The 18,539-nt window shown below is 33.8% G+C and overlaps 6 protein-coding genes across 11 annotated transcripts in view; 3 read left to right on the top strand and 3 right to left on the bottom strand.

Annotated features, from left to right (window-relative positions):
- The first annotated feature begins 31 nt into the window (after window positions 1-31).
- LOC106615187 (transmembrane protein 53) lies at window positions 32-4,029 on the top strand. 5 transcript variants are annotated; one of them, XM_014231295.3, is made up of 5 exons: window positions 32-439; window positions 1,344-1,975; window positions 2,597-2,960; window positions 3,054-3,194; window positions 3,264-4,029. In XM_014231295.3, the coding sequence occupies exons 2-5, from the start codon at window positions 1,491-1,493 to the stop codon at window positions 3,516-3,518; spliced, it is 1,245 nt and encodes a 414-aa protein (XP_014086770.3). In that variant the 5' UTR covers window positions 32-439; window positions 1,344-1,490; the 3' UTR covers window positions 3,519-4,029. The 5 variants fall into 5 exon arrangements, with proteins under 5 accessions (XP_014086770.3, XP_069963230.1, XP_036215667.2 ...); XM_070107129.1 differs by lacking the exon at window positions 32-439 and adding an exon at window positions 646-998; XM_036359774.2 differs by lacking the exon at window positions 32-439 and adding an exon at window positions 646-1,148.
- Window positions 4,030-4,286: 257 nt separating this feature from the next.
- Window positions 4,287-5,025, top strand: Phf5a (PHD finger protein 5a). The gene is made up of 4 exons (XM_014230860.3): window positions 4,287-4,445; window positions 4,503-4,693; window positions 4,746-4,831; window positions 4,904-5,025. Exons 1-4 carry the CDS (start codon window positions 4,394-4,396, stop codon window positions 4,908-4,910), a joined length of 336 nt encoding a protein of 111 aa, XP_014086335.1. The 5' UTR covers window positions 4,287-4,393; the 3' UTR covers window positions 4,911-5,025.
- Window positions 5,016-6,132, bottom strand: epsilonCOP (coatomer subunit epsilon). Its single transcript, XM_014230851.3, has one exon. The coding sequence runs from the start codon at window positions 6,021-6,023 to the stop codon at window positions 5,103-5,105; it is 921 nt and encodes a 306-aa protein (XP_014086326.1). The 5' UTR covers window positions 6,024-6,132; the 3' UTR covers window positions 5,016-5,102.
- Window positions 6,133-6,905: 773 nt separating this feature from the next.
- On the bottom strand, window positions 6,906-8,532 carry KFase (kynurenine formamidase). Its single transcript, XM_014231370.3, has 4 exons — window positions 8,054-8,532; window positions 7,868-7,993; window positions 7,586-7,799; window positions 6,906-7,503 (listed from the first exon to the last, which is right to left on the bottom strand). Exons 1-4 carry the CDS (start codon window positions 8,196-8,198, stop codon window positions 7,041-7,043), a joined length of 948 nt encoding a protein of 315 aa, XP_014086845.3. The 5' UTR covers window positions 8,199-8,532; the 3' UTR covers window positions 6,906-7,040.
- A 546-nt stretch (window positions 8,533-9,078) lies between these two features.
- Window positions 9,079-17,249, bottom strand: Daxx (Daxx-like protein). Of its 2 annotated transcripts, none has more exons than XM_014232601.3 (5): window positions 16,668-17,249; window positions 12,480-14,951; window positions 11,684-11,912; window positions 11,375-11,555; window positions 9,079-11,293 (listed from the first exon to the last, which is right to left on the bottom strand). In XM_014232601.3, exons 1-5 carry the CDS (start codon window positions 16,707-16,709, stop codon window positions 10,315-10,317), a joined length of 3,903 nt encoding a protein of 1,300 aa, XP_014088076.3. In that variant the 5' UTR covers window positions 16,710-17,249; the 3' UTR covers window positions 9,079-10,314. The 2 variants fall into 2 exon arrangements, with proteins under 2 accessions (XP_014088076.3, XP_014088084.3); XM_014232609.3 differs by lacking the exon at window positions 16,668-17,249 and adding an exon at window positions 15,506-15,603.
- Window positions 17,250-17,593: 344 nt separating this feature from the next.
- Window positions 17,594-18,539, top strand: part of LOC106616255 (carbohydrate sulfotransferase 4) — a 69,977-nt gene continuing 69,031 nt past the window's right edge. The window contains exon 1 of the mRNA XM_014232840.3: window positions 17,594-18,275. Coding sequence (XP_014088315.3) covers window positions 17,698-18,275 — 578 coding nt within the window. The 5' untranslated portion in view covers window positions 17,594-17,697. The remainder of the gene's footprint in view (window positions 18,276-18,539) is intronic.

Below are 18,539 nucleotides of genomic sequence, written 5' to 3'. Positions count from 1 at the left end.
TATAATAAATATCATGGAAAAGCGTTATTGCAGAAGTCTACGTTTGTTAGTAGATGCTTTAGAAAGTATAATCAATCACAACAATTTAATATTGTTTTCTTGTGGAATGTTAATATATACTACTATGTTTGTTATCACAAGAACTAAAGGCGTATGTCTGTGTATATACGCCAATTAAATCTTATTTTTTGCTCAATAAGTTTCACGAATGTCATGGAAACTTCAATGAATTTCTATTTTTGGCGCATGTGCAATGATTTATGTTTCGCTATTTACATATGCTCCCATATGACGAATTCGGAAAACATGATTGAAGTTGTTGTTGGTCTAATTGTTTTATTTCAATATGGTTAGGTTTCGACACAGTCAACACATTTCTGATTCACAGTTACACTGCTACCTTGGTGATAATGGTGACAGGAATTTTGTCCAAAACCACGTAAGCAAGTTAATAATTTGATTATTTAGTAGCGGTTTTAGAAAGTCTTATTCAAACACACATACTTATGCCAAATCTAAATCAAAGTATATATTTATGTAGATTTTTCAATAATGTCAGATTATATGCGTACGTATAAACATTGTCTAGTGAGCATTAATAAAAAAAAATAATTGTCGGCTTTCTAATGGGAGCTGGGTGTTGAAAGAGGTGAAGAAGTTTGACAGTAAGAAGGTCAAGAATATTCACACACACTTGCAGGACGACCAAATTTATGCAGACATTTGGTGCATATTTAATATTTGCGGCGAAAGTGTAAGGTTAAGCTTATGCGAGCATATTTAAAAGAAATTTTAATAAAATAAAAATAAAACGTCCAAGGATACGGAACTAACGGCAAATATAAGCTTAGCAACTGCAAATCTGTGTGTGCTGTGGCCTAAAAGTAGGCTATACGAAATTGCAACAACGCTGCGGAAAATCGAAATTACCTGGAATGCGAATGATTGCCTAATAATTGATTTACAAAAAGAAAAACGATACACGTTTTGCTATAAACGTAAATAAAAACGTAACCCCAACTTCAAAACGGGCGTATTTAATTAAAATCGATAAAAAACAATACGTTTAAACAATATTATTACATTTCAAAGTTACTAATTTTGAATAGAAATATTTAAATCGTCCTAAAGCTATAAGTTCAAATAGGGTAAATCTATTTTTACATAAAAAAACTAAATGAAGACATAACTAAAGCGTAGGTATTTAAAAATATTTCTATCAATATAGTGCAAACTAGTTTTATTTATGCATTTTACATAAAATAAGAATACATACACACATAAATGTTTTTATGTCAAAAATAAAACTTTTAAATCCCAAACTTTTTGTATGCCCTTTTCAGTACCTATCGCGAGATATATATTGAAACTGAAAAATAAAGGGCGAAAACTTGCGCTCTGTTGCCAAAAAGAAAATTCCAAAGCAATTGATCAACCGAATTATAGTAAATTTAAAAGCTATTAGAAATTCATCTATTCAAGAATCAAGAATGGCCGCACCGAATTCCTTTAATCATCCGTATGGTGTGCCGGCTGCCGCCGCTGCCACTGCTGCCTCAACAAACGCAACAATACCACCCATTGAAGGTGCCAAGCAAAAAGGAGGTGTATCTACTATCCGACGTCTGGATTCTGCTGCACCGAATAAACGCATTATGACCGCAAATCAATATAATTCTCAAAATCAACAACAAACACAACGTGAAGACAATGCTTCACCGAGCCGCTCTATGCAGGTAGCGCAACGGCAACAACAGCAACAACAATATAGTGACGCTATACAGAATGAGGATAATTTGGAATATTTCATAAAATTTCCCACACCAAATTACCGCAGCGATGCAATGGATGCAGGCGATTCGGACTTTGTATTTGTATACAATGATTCAAATGTTCCTATTGTCATGTTGCTCGGTTGGGCCGGTTGCCAGGATCGTTACCTAATGAAATATTCGAAGATATATGAAGACCGCGGGTAAGTGATTATTTCAAAATTCGAAAACGTTTATCTAGAAATCAGGAGATTCCCTATATTACATACTTAGAATTTTAAATATCCATCAATTTATTGATATTATATATAAAAATTTTGTTGATTTTGAGCAAAAATTAGCTTCTTTTTACCATATGTGTACTTTTGGTTGAGGTCACATAAACTCAAGTACCTATATAATAACTTGATAATGATCGGGTAAAGCATACAGAAGAAACATTAATGCGAAAAAAATGTGTTTTTAATTGATATTGACTGCTGAGAAGCCAGCAGGAGCATAATTGTAAACTATAATATTATATGCAATTATTGTTAAGAAATGATAGTAATTCATAATAACAACAATTTTAGTGAAATGGTGAAGAAAAATATGTGCAAAAAATTATTGCAGAGCACCGAGAGCCCCTTAGAAATTCGAGCCTATTATTAAATACAAATGTAGTAACTCATAACTTTTTAAAGGTTATCTTATACGTGCATACCACCATAATAATTTAAAAAATTTTTTTTTGTTGGTGCGAATTGTTTAATTTGTAAATAGAATTATGATTTATCTCCCTCGAATTTTGTTTTATTCCAATAACATAATCCATTTCCTTCCAGTTTAATTACCGTTCGTTATACGGCTCCAGTGGATACGCTCTTTTGGAAACGCACTGCAATGATTCCTATTGGTGAAAAAATACTGAAACTAATGTATGATATGAATTTCGATTCACATCCGGTGATTGTGCATATTTTTTCGAATGGCGGCGCTTACCTGTATCAACACATATCGTTAGCAATGCGTAAACATAAGACGCCCATACAAATACGTGGCATGATTTTAGATTCTGCACCTGGTGAGCGTCGTGTTTTGGGTTTATATCGTGCTGTGACAGCAATTTATGGAAAAGAGAGGAAAAAATGCCATTCTGTAACAGCACTAATTATAACTCTGACTTTAAGCATTATGTGGTTTGTTGAGGTGAGTATGCTCAAAACAGCGAGCGCGGTATTTTTCTAGTTTAAATAACTGCAAATATTACGCTAATGATTTATAAAATATAATGTTTGCTAGGAAACGTTTGCCGCTTTTAAAAGTTTGTTTTTCAAATCTGAACCGGTACAAACAAATCCCTTTAGCGATTTGAAAAATGAGGCTACACAATTTCCACAATTGTTCGTGTATTCGAAGGGAGACGTGGTGATTCCTTATCAGGTACTTATTTCGCAAGGATTGCCATTATGGGAAAATAATAATATATTTATTCATATTTCTTAAATGTAGGACATTGAAAAATTCATTAAAATCCGACAAGAGCGTGGAGTGGATGTATCAGCTGCATGTTTTGAAGATGCCGAACATGTAAAAATTTACACAAAATATCCGTCACAGTACATCCATTGCGTATGTTCATTTATTAACAATTGTTTATCACGGCCTTATAAGGGCGGTAATGGTTTGGAGACAGTCACTGACAGTGGCTCACCAACCAGTTCAATTCGTTCTATACTGGGTGCTAATTCCTCTAAATATGATTAAAGAAAATATTATATGAACCGTTGTTTATAACGCGAAAAAAGGAAAATTACTTAATTTCAACGATTTAGTTATCACGAGTGTGAAGTATTGATCGAAAGTAGCATCTGGAATGATGAAGTGTGTGTGAGCCGCTTACAAACTTTTGCAATATTTGAACATTGTAAGTGCACAATATAAAATAAATAATCTGCGTTACTACCTATAATTTTACTATACGATTATTTAAAGCAAAAACAAAAATATTGCTTTATTAATTTTTAATCACAAAAGTATTATAATTTTTGTTGTAAAATTTCAAAATGTGATACTATAGGCGGAAACAAAAACAAATTATAGATTTGACACTTGTATGAGGGGATTTCAAATCGTTTTATTCAAACACATTATATAATTAAATATTTTCCTATTTAAAATAAATACTTACTTGCTTACTTACTGATCAATAGTTATGTATATGGCTTAAGTAGTGAATGAATTTAAATAAATGCCTGTTCGACAGGAAAAATTTTAATGTGGATATATTTACGTATATGTAGATGAGTAATCGTTGTTGTTACAACTGACTTATTTGGAATAACTTTTTGGTTAGATCTGAAAGAAAGTTATCGCTTCCACTGTTAATTATTCATTATAAAATCAATTTGTTTATAAAAATACAACTGATACCAGAGAACGAATGTCTATATAATATATATAATATACGTTCTCTGCTGATACCTGAGGAGAATGTAATAGATGAACTTCACTTTCTATTGTGTTCCATTCACAATTGTTTCACTAGTAAGTAAGTAGCAGCGTGCAACTATTGTACTATCTACTCAATTCCAACCGGTGTAAGTAAACAAATAATTGAGTTTAACATTAAAATTAAATAAATGGCTAAACATCATCCAGATTTAATTTTTTGTCGTAAACAGCCTGGAGTTGGTAAGTTTTAAATTTTTTAGAAATTTTAAGTTTTGTAATATTTATTTAAATATGTAGCTATTGGCCGATTGTGTGAAAAATGTGATGGCAAATGTGTAATTTGCGATTCTTATGTTCGACCATGCACATTAGTACGTATATGCGATGAATGCAATTATGGATCTTATCAGGGGCGTTGTGTTATATGTGGCGGACCAGGTGTTTCCGATGCTTACTATTGTAAAGAGTGTACAATACAGGAAAAAGACGTAAGTGTTCATACGTGACATTTAACCTGCTATATAATATTGATATTTTTAGCGTGATGGTTGTCCGAAAATTGTAAACCTTGGAAGCTCCAAAACTGATTTGTTCTATGAACGAAAAAAATATGGATTCAAGCAAAAGTATGTACATAGATTGCATTTTTAATTTCATCTTTCATTACTAACATACACGTTTCTATTCTATATTTTCAGCTATTAGCATTGGATATTATATATACCTATATTTTATACTTCAATCCATAAAATATGTAAATTTATCAAGCAAACTTAGAATATACCTCAAATCAACAAAAAAAATTGTGAATTCATTCAAAGTGATTATTATTTTATTTTTTATTTGAAATGTATACAAGTACGATTAGAGTAATAGTTTAGTTTAAGTTTAATAATTCTACGCTTGCACAGCTTCGTCTCCACTCAGTGAATACTGTAAACAAAGCTTATCAAATTCCGTTGACTTTTTTTCTAAATCGGCAACAAATTCACTTTTCGGATGAAATTGTTTCAATTGTTCCCAATAGCGAGCAATCGTTTCATACGACTTTCCAGTCAAGTGGGCCAGTACCATCATGTTGATTAGTGTATCGTAATCATTGTGCTTTTTAGTTAAAGCATCACGTAAAACAGCTTCCGCTTCTTCATACCGTTCCAAACCCAAATGGACGACTGCCTGACCATTTAAAAGCAATGGTGTAGGATTGTGTTTTTCACAAAATTCCTGAAAAATATGAAATGCATCTTGCATTTGTTCAGTGCCAAGGCTTAGTGCAATCCACGCTTGAGCCAACTGTGTTAAGGTTGCATCATCCGAAATTTCTTGCATTTTAGCAACTAATTGCTTTGCCAAATCTATACGATTCAATCTCAATAAACATTGTACAGATAAAGCCATCGATTCGAGGTTTGTTGATCCATGTAAAATTTTTAAGGCATTTTCAAATTGTCCATCATAACAATAGACAATTGCGGTGGCGATATGCCAAATATTAGTTTCGTCCTCTTCGCTAGCAACTTTATCAGTTAGCTTTTCAAGTATACTTTCAATTTTTGCAGGCTGTTCGAAGGCTTCATTCACATAACGTAATGCTAGCAAAGCAGTGTTGTTATTCTCCTTTATATCGGTTGCAATTAGGCGACCAGAATCAATAGCCAAGTATGAGAGATACATATACGAGAGTAGATCCGTGGTGGCAGTACCTTGTTCGGGAAGCACAAAGTTAATAGAGCCCATGAAATTTCCAATATAGTACTCATTGCGTGCGTAAAATAATGTAGAATTGGTGTCTTCTTCGTTCTGCACTGCTTTACTCATTCTGATAATAATTGTTATGAATATTAGTTAAATTTTATTCTTTTTCAGTGTTCAATATAATTTGGAACTGTCCACAAATGACGTGTAACAAAAACAATGTCAATGCAGTGTCAAATTAAATCCGCTATTCACAATCATGGCATATTTTAATACAGGGTGTAATTAATTTTTTTCTGCGGTATGTGCAAAACCTTATATCAGAGAACGTATATCTTTGGTCTTTTAAAATGTTATCAAAACTTTTCCAAAGCAAATAAATATATAAACATATTATTTATGAAACCTATATTAATTAAATATTTAGGTAATAATACAAATATTAGTATGGAGATACTTATGCACTTTGATACCAAATAAATAGAATATGTATAAATTATATGCACAGTCGTTTGCGCATTGTAAATGCCTGTAGGCAGAGCACGTATATTATAGATAAGGTCTGTAAGCAGTGTACGTATATTATACATACATGATAGAGAACGTATATTATATTATAGATATATGTTATACGTTCTCTGCTTACAGTCATTGACAAACGTCATATTTTTTCATTGTATTGAAAATGTCAAATTTTGTATAGGATTGTGCTGATTTGCGGAAAGCATAGAAGCATTTGAAGAAAAGTGCTGCAGAGTGGCATCGAATGCTTGTTGAAGCATATGGTGATCATGCTCTATCAGAAGCAACATGCAAAATAAGGCTTCAACGGTTCAGAGATAATGATTTTGATGTGAGAAATGAAGGACGTGGAAGACCATCAAAAAAGTTTGAAAACTGCAAACAATATGACGATGATACTTTGAGTCAATTGCAGACCGTTTGAAAGCTATGGCGTTCGAGCGTTGGATAAAATTTTAAATCTTGTGGAATATTAAAGACAAATTTTGATAAACATTTTAATAGTTAAATTTCTTCAAGTTGCATTTATTTTTACTTTAAATGTTGTGTGCACTAACTGTTAAATTGATTTAATTTTTATTCTGGACTTTGCTTTTACACTTTGATCTTATTTATTTACTACACTAAATTTTTTAATAAGTAAGTATTTATCTCAGATCCTTTAACAGGCACATTTTCTATTATATCAAAATGATCATATCTCTCAAATATTTTAAATTCGATTTCTAAACCAGCATCTGTCAATTTCTTTGCAAATGCTAGAGACTGTTCTTTAAAAGTTACACTATCATTTTCCGCCACTAATACGTGAATACGTATTTTTATTTCTTTCGCAAACTCGATGAATTTTGCATCCAATTTCCGACATATTGGTGAGAGTTCTTCGGCACCAACTAAATCTAAATTCAATATGTTTGCGGGATTAACGCTTGGTAAATTCCAACATTCACGTAAATCAAAAATGCCACTGATCAAGAAAAACGACATCGTATTGTCAGCAAATGGTAATTTTAGTAAGCTATTATTGAACAATAGCGTCAGCATGTAGGCACCTGCTGAATGACCACTTATTGAGATTTTACTGAAAAATTGTAGTACAAATAATTAGTACAAATATGTGGCCTAATGTATCCTATTAAATATTTTGAGTTTTATATATGTACCTTGCTTCAGTGTCTCTTGCATATGCATACAACCATTCAAACAAATCTTTTATTTGTTCATTAAGTGTGGCAAGTGACACGGAGGGGCATAAATTGTAATCAACTGCAATTACACGAAAGCCTTGTTCAACTAACGGTTCTACGAATGAACCAGATGTACTTCTATCCAATTCTTGCCAGTAGCCACCATGTATATAAACGAAAATAGGTGTGCCTATATACATACATATATATATATATTAAAAGTAAGGTGAATATAATTTATACAAATTCATGTCATACCATTTTCCTCATCCTTATAGTATATGTCTACCATTTGGTTATCCAAAGTATTTACACTGTATTTAAAGTTCTTTCCATAAGAAACATCGTGTCGAACTTTATATTTTTCTCGTGCCGCTTCAGTTTCTAAAAAAAAGAATTTTAACTGTACATATGTATACAGTATCTATTTAGTAGTAAGCTTACGTTTCGTTGTGACCATTAAAAAATGCTCGATTACTGCTTTATCAGGCTCTGCGACTTCTAAAAAACGCTTTGAATTCTTTGTGGGTGAATATTCCTTATTCAAATCAATTTCGTTAGCATCACCACCAACATTTGCTGCATACATTTTTACTTGTTACACAAACTGCTGTCCTACTTAATAATATTCACACAACTTCTGAAATACTGCTACGTTTTCTAATCTTTAGACTGATCGCGTTTGAGTTAATGAAGCCGTATGAATCTTAGCAACATATGTATATGCATATGTGTGTAAGTATGTAGATTCATTGATGACAGACAGTAATCTCAAGAACGGTAGAATGGACATGTATGGTGCAAATTTATTACATACACATAGTTGATGCGACCACGTATTTATGTAGATGTTTCTTATCATACCGGCGTTGTGTTATCGTTAAAATCCTATGTTGAAATGTGTCAACGATTTTATTATTTTTATAACCAGAATAGGGTATATTTTACCATGAAGTTGGTAACACTTAGATGGAAACATCAGAGACCCTGCAAAATATAGGTATACATATGTACATATATAAATGATCAGCGTGATGAGCTGAGTCGATTTAGCCATGTCTGTCTGTATATAAGCAAGTTAGTCCCTCAGACTTTGAAATATCGATCTGAAATTTTGCACACATACTTTTCTCTTCAAAAAAACCAATCATACCTATATGTCGAAACCGCCGATTTAGCTGCCTTACAAACTGATCGATTAAAATCAAGGAATACTTTTTTATTTGAACAGATACCTTCACGAAATTTGGCATAGATTATTTTCCAAGGCAACGCTACAATCTTTGAAGAAATTGTTCAGATCGCAGTAAGTTATGTATCTAGATACATATAACTGCCATACAAACTGACCGATAAAAATCAAGATCGTTTGCATTCCCTTCTACGTTATAAGTATTGCACCTGCCAAGAGTCTTATAGCTGCAGCCGAAGTAAATGTTTTTTCTTGATTTTATTACAAACAATTTAAATTTGCAATTGAAAAGAAAAACAGTTTAAATATCTATATTATATATATAAATTCTTAAAATTTATTGCCGTTTAGTGTTTGAAATAATTACGCATACGATCAAATGTGCTTAGGCCTAAAGAGATTTTAAAAAATATATGCATTCTGATATACATATTAATTATAACTAATATATGTTAGACACATTAAAGTATATAGTATATTATGTTTGACGTACAAATAATTTGTAGTTATATTTAGACATAGAGAACACATTTACTTAACACATGTACGCTCAGCACCTGTATTCTCACTGCGTACTATTCTAATGTTTTTGTTTTTTTCTTTTCTTTTAATTTATGATTAATTACTTAAATTTCTACGTTAATTTACAATTTACAGTTAAATGATAAATTTTGTGTCACAATAGTATGGGTATAAGTGTTTCGCACATTTTTGCCAAATTTATTTATTTTTTGGTTACAATTTTGAGTGCTAAAGCGCAATATAAAGAGAGATGTGTCAAATGTCAACTAGCAAAGTGTTACCACAAGGAATTTGTTTTACATATTTATGTATGTCGAAAACATAACTACAGCGCACATGATGGCTACCATGTTATTATGAAAAAGTATAATTGGAATACCAAATGCAAAATTGAGTACGTTTGAATTCTGAATTAATATATATGTATATATATATTTTTTTTGCTCAGGCCTATCACGAAAACAGCTTAATTTATTGAAGTCAATAAATATGTCACGATTTCTTTATAAAAAAAAAAATGGTTTAACAAAAGTATACGTATGTATGTATATGCGTGATCCTAAAGACTATTTACAACCTACAGATATAAGTATAGAGCTGCGCACTTTGAAAGAGATATTTAGCAACAGTTGTAAAAAAAAAAAAAAAAAAAAATTCGAGTTACAAAAAATGTGTGTTGCAGGTATGGCAAAGTACATATTCAAACGAATTAATAAACGTTGCATAACTAGTATAGAATAGCAAGTTTTTGGAGTTATGTTTAATTGAAGTTGTTCTTAAAAAATTTTACATTATTGTACAAATCGGCTAAGTTAAATTTCTACACGAGGGTAGCGCTGTAAACTATTTGGCTTGCAAATTAAATAAATTAATTTCAACTTAAGTTTAAACAATAGCTATGCTACTATGCCTTGTTTATACACACACAACAAAATTTAGTAGCTTTTGTGCATCCAACTTAAGTGAGTTGTTGCAACGCTTTCAGCCATAACTACGATTCCTCATCAGAAATTACTATTTCTGCCACAGTGCGTTGTCGTTTTATTTCTTTCACTGCTGTATTCGGATTTTGCATTTTCGTCTGCACCGTATTGCGATTTGTCGCCTTTGTATCTATACTACTGGCGTTTTCACTATCCACAATATTTACACTTTTTAAGCTGGAAACGGAAACAATTTTTATAGTTGCTGCGTGTGCTATTGCTGTGGGATTATTGACGTTACTTGGTGTGACACCAATCTTTGTACGCCCGTTGGCTATGGCTATCGTCGTTTGTCTGCTATCAATGTCATTTGTTGCTATAGTTGACTTGATGGTGGCCTTTTGTTGATCGTTGGCTAATGGATCTGCAGTCTTTTGTCTCACCAAATTGTTATTTACAGTATAATTTGTTTGCATTGCTGCGCTGCTTTCTTTATCAGTTTTTGTAACTGTGACAGCTTTTTGTGTGTTCACTAAGTCTGTTTTAGCTACAGTTTTCGTTTTGGTGCTTGCTGAACTGTCAGTTGGTGAAAGTTCCGTTAAAGTTTTGTTTACTGCTGCTTCAGAATCTATCTCAACTCGTTGTTTCGCTTCTTCTGTGGAACTGTTTATAACAATTTCAATATCTGATTCAACGTCTGATAGTATACCATTAGCTAGCTTCTCTACATCGGCCTCTAAATCACTACCATTCACTTGTTCTTCATCATCCTCCTCATCTTCATCATCATCGTCGTCGTCTTCATCCGTATCTAATGTGTCATCATTATCTTTTCTCCTATCATTATTACTTAAAATATCGCCACTTTCGTTTTTGTGTTTGCTTTTCCGTAACGCAGCAATTTTCGCCGCATTGGCGCTGGTGCTAGCAACCGCATCGTCATCCTCATCATTATCATCGTTGCTTTCGCTTTTTAAGGCCTTCACAACTTTTGCCTGACGTGCTTCCTTTAATTCCTCTTTGATCATGTCTTGTTCGCGCGCATATCTGTATATATATAAATCATAAATACATAATTTATAATAAACTTTCAAGTACTCGTATTGAAAAATACAATATTCAACTCACTTTTCAATCACGTCACTAATGCGTGTTCGTTTCTTTTGATTCTCACTTAGTTTTGCTTGCAGCAACGCGTCGATGGTGGCCGGATCCTTTTCATGTGCTGTAAAATGTGTTACGGTCTCATAGAGATCAGTTTTACGACGCGACTGCAATAACTTTCCAACCTTTACGAAGGCATCATGCGCTTTACGAAAAAAGATTAACAATGAAATAAAAAAATGCGTTAGGTATTTTTCCAACCTTTTAAAGTAATTAATAAACAATAACACAAGTATTACACGGCTTACGGCTGCAACACCGACAGGCACTCACCGATGCGCTTCATTTCGAAATTTGCCAAAGCATAGTCATACTGCCGATTGCAGTGTTCGAGCATACGAAGCACGTCGAAATAGTCGGGAAACTCCTTCGTACGATTTATGTACGCCTGCAATGTCTTATTGAATTGCGTGTACGTTGTGCCATTAAAATGTATGGGCTTTTTTACCAAACGATGTGCATTCTTGCTCTCACCGGTAAGATCACAAATTTTCTCGTATATCTAAAAATTAGTATATATTAACATTTATAATAAAAGTTTTAACAGAAAAAACTTAGGCTTCACCGAAGCTATAATAGCTTTCAAAAATAAAAATGTTTCCATATAAGGATTTGAGTTTAAATGGTCAGTTTGTATGGCAGCTATATGCTATAGTTGTCCGATCTGAACAATTTCTTCGAAGATTGTAGCGCTGCTTTAGACAATAAGAATATGCCAAATTTCGTGAAGATACCCTTTCAAATAAAAAAGTTTTCCATACAGTGACTTGAGGTTGATCGAACAGTATAGCAGTTATATACTACAAGTATAGTCGTACGACATCGGCGGTGGCGAGGAATGAGCAGCTTCTTGGGTAGAAAACGACGTGTGCAAAATTTCTGATAGACATCTCACAAACTAAGCGCGTATATACAGACGGACGTGGCAAAATTGACAGCTCATCACGCCGACCATTTATATACTTGTACATATGTATATACTTTATAGGGTCTCTAACGTTGCCTTCTGGATGTTACAAACTTCGTGGCAAAGGGTGAACTCTACATAACAATACATTCTATTTCATACCTGACATGCGCGTTTTTTGAAACGCTCCACTTGCAGATAACTGGAATCTTCATCATCCCAATCCACCTCAGCAGACTCTAATACTTCAATACGCTTTGTTAGTATATACAATGCTTTATTCAACTTCTTGATCTGCTCATCAGTGTGTTTATTACCAGTACTGCTAATGTCATCGACAGGTGGCCCATTGTTGTCGTCGCCAACAGCAGTATCTTTTTCTTTATCTTTCTCACCACTTGGGCTATCACTTTTCTCCTCGTCTTTTATCAACACCGGCAGTAATGTTTCCTTATTATTACTACGCACCTTTAGCTCATCAACTATTGTCTTTAGGTGTAAATACACTAAATCCGGTTCTTTTTGTATATTTGTAATAATCGTACGCAAATTCTTGCCAAAGCCCTTAGAACGCACGAAATCGGGATGTACGTTATAATAATATTTGATTAATTTCGTCTTAACAAGTTTTTCCATATCTGCCGACGTATCCGCCTCTTGGCATACCTTTAACAGCTCCTCATATTCACTGGTGAGCGGCAATCGCTCTTCAGTTGTTTTACCACTTTTTTCATTAGCAATAGGAGTTGTACATTTAGCAGGTTGTTGTATTTTAGCATCACCGTTGGCAATTGAAGAGTTGGACTTATTTTTCACAGATTTGGTTTGTGATGGTGATATTGTTGGTGAAATTGTAATAATTTCATTGCGACGTGAAGTGGTTGTCTTTTCAGGCGAATCTGTTAAGTCTATTTTTAGTGGAAAAGTAGATTTGATAAATGTTGATTTTGTCGTTGTCTCTGGCGCTTTTGTAGTTTTTATTAATTGCGTCTTTGCCGCATTTTTAACAGGTTCTACAGTCGTTGTTGATGTAGGCGGTTGCGTTTTAGTATTGGTGGTATGTGGTAATAGTTCTAATACTAAATCATCATCGTTAAAATTTTTCGCGGTAGTGGTTGGTGTAGCTGCGCGTTTTAGCCATGCTTCGTCGTTTTTACGTAATAATGTTGTCGGCTTAACGCGACGAACTCCTCCTGCCAATGAATTTGTAGTAGCCGGTGTTGTTGTAATTGCAGCTGAAGTTGTACTCATGCCCAACGTTACCACAGACGTGGCCGGTGTGATTGCTATTGGAACTATAGGTGCTGGCGAAGTTTTGACTTTTTGGCCATAATTTACCGGATTATAGCTATTTGTTTTATTAATTGTTGGACTCATTTGTGTGGCAAGACTATTCACATATGCGATACGTGGTCCGGAACTTGATTGTTGCAATGCTACTGGTGTGGCTAGTGAAGTAGCTACGGTTGCCGAAGCTATTGATGACGTCGTTACATTCACGCTAACAACATTGTTATTGCTATTTTTTGGTGGTAACATAATTTTAAAGTTATTATTAATATTTCTATTATTATTGCTAGTGTTACTACTGTTGTTAGTATTGTTGTTAATGTTTGTATTAATGCTGCTGGACAATTGGGTGCGCGCCGCTGTAACCGATGTGGACGGCGGCAAACTACATGTTGTATGCATCAATTTTGGACTAAACAATTGATGATCACTAAACGTTGTAGCCGCACTATGGGGTGGTGTAGCTAGCAATTGTAGCGGTGGTGTGGCACCAGCCGCCATCGATTGCACGGATGAGATTAATGGCAACAGCGTAGTATTTGATGTGGAAGGTGTTGATATGGTGCTGGGACTGATCGTAGCAGGTGGCGTATTTAGTTTACGCACTTGTGAATCAAATTTTAGCGTAAGCTGTTGTTTTTGTAGTTGTTGCTGCTGCTGCTGCTGCAATTTTGGCGGATTATGCTGCTGCTGTTTTGATTTCTGCAACTTTGGTGGTTGTGGTTGTTGTTGTGGTGGTATTTGCAATTGTTGTGTAGGTGATGATGTTGTCGATAAGCGCTTACGTAACACTGACGGTGATGGCTGCAGTTGCGGTAATTGTGATAAAAGTGGTAATTGTACGCCTTGTTGTGATTGCTGCTGCGACAAATGTTTCTGTTGTTGTTGCTGCTGTTTGTTCGCAACCTGTGTCTGTTGTTGCTGTGTGTATTGTTTTGGGTTTAGCGTTTGTGTTAAATGTCTTGGTGGCGTGGGCGTTTGTTTTTCCTTCAAGCTAGCTATCGCAGTAGTTGCATTAATTTTTAAAAGACTTGTCGCAGCTGTCTTAGACAAAATTAATTTACTGGTTGCAGCTACTGTTTCCGCTGAAATTTTTGCTGCCGTCTCAGTTATATTTGACACTGTAATTCGGCCGACAGCGTTGCTGTTAGTAGCATTGGATGAACCAATATCAACAGGACTGCGTCGAGTGATTGTTATGCCGCTGGGAATTGGACGTGGTTTTGTTTTTTTATGTTTAAGTTGATTTGCTGCCACATTTGCAGAACATTTTGTGGCCGTTCCCTTTATTGGTGTTATCGTGGCTGGAATTGATGGAGCAATAAAGGCCTTCTTTGTTGGTACCTAAGAGAAAAAAAATTGTTATTAAATAATAATCAAAGAAATCTAAAGCATATGAGGTAAAAATATTATAATACAAATTAATGAAAAATTTAGACGAAATTCCTAGCTCTACTAATGTCTATAACTATAACTTATCTAAGCAACATGTAAGAGATTTTAAGAATAATTAATAATCACTGCCTATAAAATATAAATTTACGAGATTAATAATATTTCTTTGGTAAACGAAATTTACAAATACAAAAGTATATGGATGTACAATACATATATTGCTTAACACCACCCACTTGCCTCAAAGTATCTCTCTCTTACTTTGCCTATTCGCCCACTTACAACTAAAAACATCAAAAAATAAAAGGCGGGAAAATTTAAAGTGGAGACTTGTAGTGGAGCAAAACAAAATCTCTGCTTCACGAGCAAGCTAATAATGTGGAGACATTTTCGAAAACATCGCATCGGCAGCGTAAACACCAACTACCGACTGCGCAGTCGGCGTTGATTGATAAAATAGAGGCGCCAAAATTAACTGCAGTAGCTAAACGATGTAAACATACCATCATGTGCTTCAGAGTAGAAAAACTTATCCACTATAAACATAAGTTTTGAGTTTTCAGCTGCTTTATGTAACTTCGGTTGTTGTACTAGCGATTGTAGGTATTAATTTCTGTTTAATTTTTATACGAATACGAGCGTGATAAATTATGATTAATCATATACCCATGCCACTGAGTTTAATATAATAAACGACAAAGGGTTTGTGATAACTTGCATACATTCGAATAAACAATGAAAAATTCGTTCTACTTGTATTACACATCGATGACATCCGCAATATCGTTAGAAGTCACAATTTCAATTAATCGTTTGATATAATTTAATATTGAAATAATGAAAAAGTGGACATCATTTTAAAACTATCGTACACACAATTATTTGAATGTGTACTGCAAATTGAAAATAATAAACAACCACAAAACGTAAACAAACATTTGTCAACTGTTTGTCGTCTTTCTATGAATTCGCCGCGATTGTATGAACCTCACAACTGAACTCACAGTTTACGAAATCATGTGCAACCCTGGCATAGCATTACCACTATAATACCGCGAAAGACAACGACTACTCCCATTAATCTAACACTACTTTCAAGAAATTTAACTATTTGCTGGCGCTTATTGTTGATCTGTGTATGTATATGTGTATTTTCGCCTATTTCAGTAATGTTCTTCGTTTGCTCAACTATTCACCACCACCATCATTCCGATTGTTGTGGTATTCGCATGCAATCGGAAAATTGAAGTCTCCAATATGAACTTCGCTACTACATCTTGTAGAGTTATATTATACCTTTAAATTGAGCAAGTATAAACCTTGCACACACATAAACATATCTCTACTTAATAAACACATGTAATATGCCCTGCTGACCATTATTTCTGCAGGCGAACTATACTAAGCACAATGCACGTCAATGACGCCGACTTCTATTGACTGTAGTTGCGATTATTAGCCATACAATTATAGCGCCAACGCAAAACACACATAGAAAAATGTGCCGTCGGCAGCACAGATCAACAGCAACCGACAGACAACTCGTCAAATAATTGGCCTTACCGAATACAAATTAAAAATGTATTCATAGTTTCAGTTTGTCAGTATAATACTCGTACTACTTTTATCGCCCTCTTTTTTATTTACACTTTGTTGCCATTTTACCTCATCTTCGTCCGAAGAGTCCAATACAATCACAGAACTCATTTTTTCACTGCGAATATTCCTCTTTTTCACATGAGGCTGCCTGTTAGTCGCCCCTACACTTCTTTCTATATCAAAGTTTACAGCGCGCAAAATTACTCAAATTTGGTATTTCACAGGCACTCTCGAGTAATTAAACAATAAATATGTCTACGTGATCTACTGGTTAATGGAAATTCGAATTGTTTTACACAAAAAAACGAATGAATTAATGGCCCGGCGCACTTTAATAGCACTACAACTTGAGAATATCCACATTCGACGGCGAATAATTGACTACTTGTGCAATAATTCATATGTCGCAAGTTAAATGTGATTTTCGCCGTGCTGCCTTCTATTGTATTGTGGTCGTTTTGTTTTCTTCTTGATTTTTTCCCGAAGAAAATGAACAAAATTCGATGTTTTCGATTGGAATAACACATTTTGTGACATTTTGGTGTTGTTGTTCGCCGCAACTGTAACAGATATTCGCCGTCAAATGAGAGTCAATTGAGCCCGCAAACCACCTCTCTGAGGAATATCTGAATAAAAGCGAATTATACGCATGGCGAATATGGGTGGTTGGCGTATTTACTACTTGAAAGGTGTGAGGCAGAATTGTGTCTGACATTTAAAATCTAAAAGACTTTTCGTAGAGTATACATGGTTGCTTTTGCTTATTATAATATACCGTGCTGCTTCATTTTATAAATAAGTACGTAAAAATAATAATGTTTATGGTTTTTGCACTACAATGAATTAAGGTAGATTTCTTTAAAACTTTACAATTTTTAAAAAATTTCTTTTTGCTGTTTGAAATAAAAAAAACTTGCAACCGAAATTGGAAACTTTATTGGAGAGAAAGATTTTGTTTTTACCTGAAGCATTGAATTTTTTGTCAAATATATTTCTACGCAAAATAGCTATCAAAACAATTACATATACTACTGAACGGAGCGTTAAGTTTTATTTCCGCAATATTAGTAAAACCTAGAACATTTACGTGATCAACATGTGGAAACTACAATTGTTTATTTATTGTGGTGTTTGTATTTGGTTTCTCGCAATTTTTACCATATTTCCCAAGAAACCAAATATGAGGGAAGCGTTGTTTGAACAAAGACAAACTGTAAGAAAAGAAATTAACTTCTTACGCACATCTAGTCAGTCAATTTCATTTGGCAGCAAAGATCCAATTCGTAATGTGATTGTCACAAGGTGGTTGTCGGGTTCCAGCCGCCTTGTTAAATATTTCCACCGTGCTCCGGGATACTATCAACATTTCTCACCATTGTATAATTCGAAATATCAAATTATACGTTCATCTCCAGGAATATCAGACGCAATGAAATCTTTAAAGCAATTATTACTATGTGATTACAATAACACTGATCTCCTATTAAAGATGGCTAAAAAACATTTTACATTCTATTCACTTTATGGGCATCAGCGGAAGCTGTGCAGAAAATATCCTTTACATTGCTGGAACAAAGTTTTTCTAGCCGAAGTATGCAAAATGTATCCGTTTTTAACAATGATTGTGTATAAGTTGCTGCTTAAAGATATTGGGCAAATGTTAAATGATAGGAGGTGAGCGATTTAATTTTTAATTAAACCATAGCTTTAGTCATTATAAAGTAATCACAAAGTTTCATAAATATTTTTTATTCCAATTATTTTAAACATTTAGCTTAAATCTGTTTAACGTTAATATGTGAAGTTGAAATTCAAATCTAACAAATTCAAAAATAACGTATCTTGTGTGACTTACGCAGCCACTGTTGTTGTTTATTTATTACATTTATATTAAATAAACTTTTATTTAATTAATAAACTTTATTAATGCTTCATTCC

This window comes from Bactrocera oleae, chromosome 3 (assembly GCF_042242935.1).
Source record: "Bactrocera oleae isolate idBacOlea1 chromosome 3, idBacOlea1, whole genome shotgun sequence".
NCBI lineage: Eukaryota > Metazoa > Arthropoda > Insecta > Diptera > Tephritidae > Bactrocera > Bactrocera oleae.
This window is presented reverse-complemented; position numbering and strand designations above follow the sequence as displayed.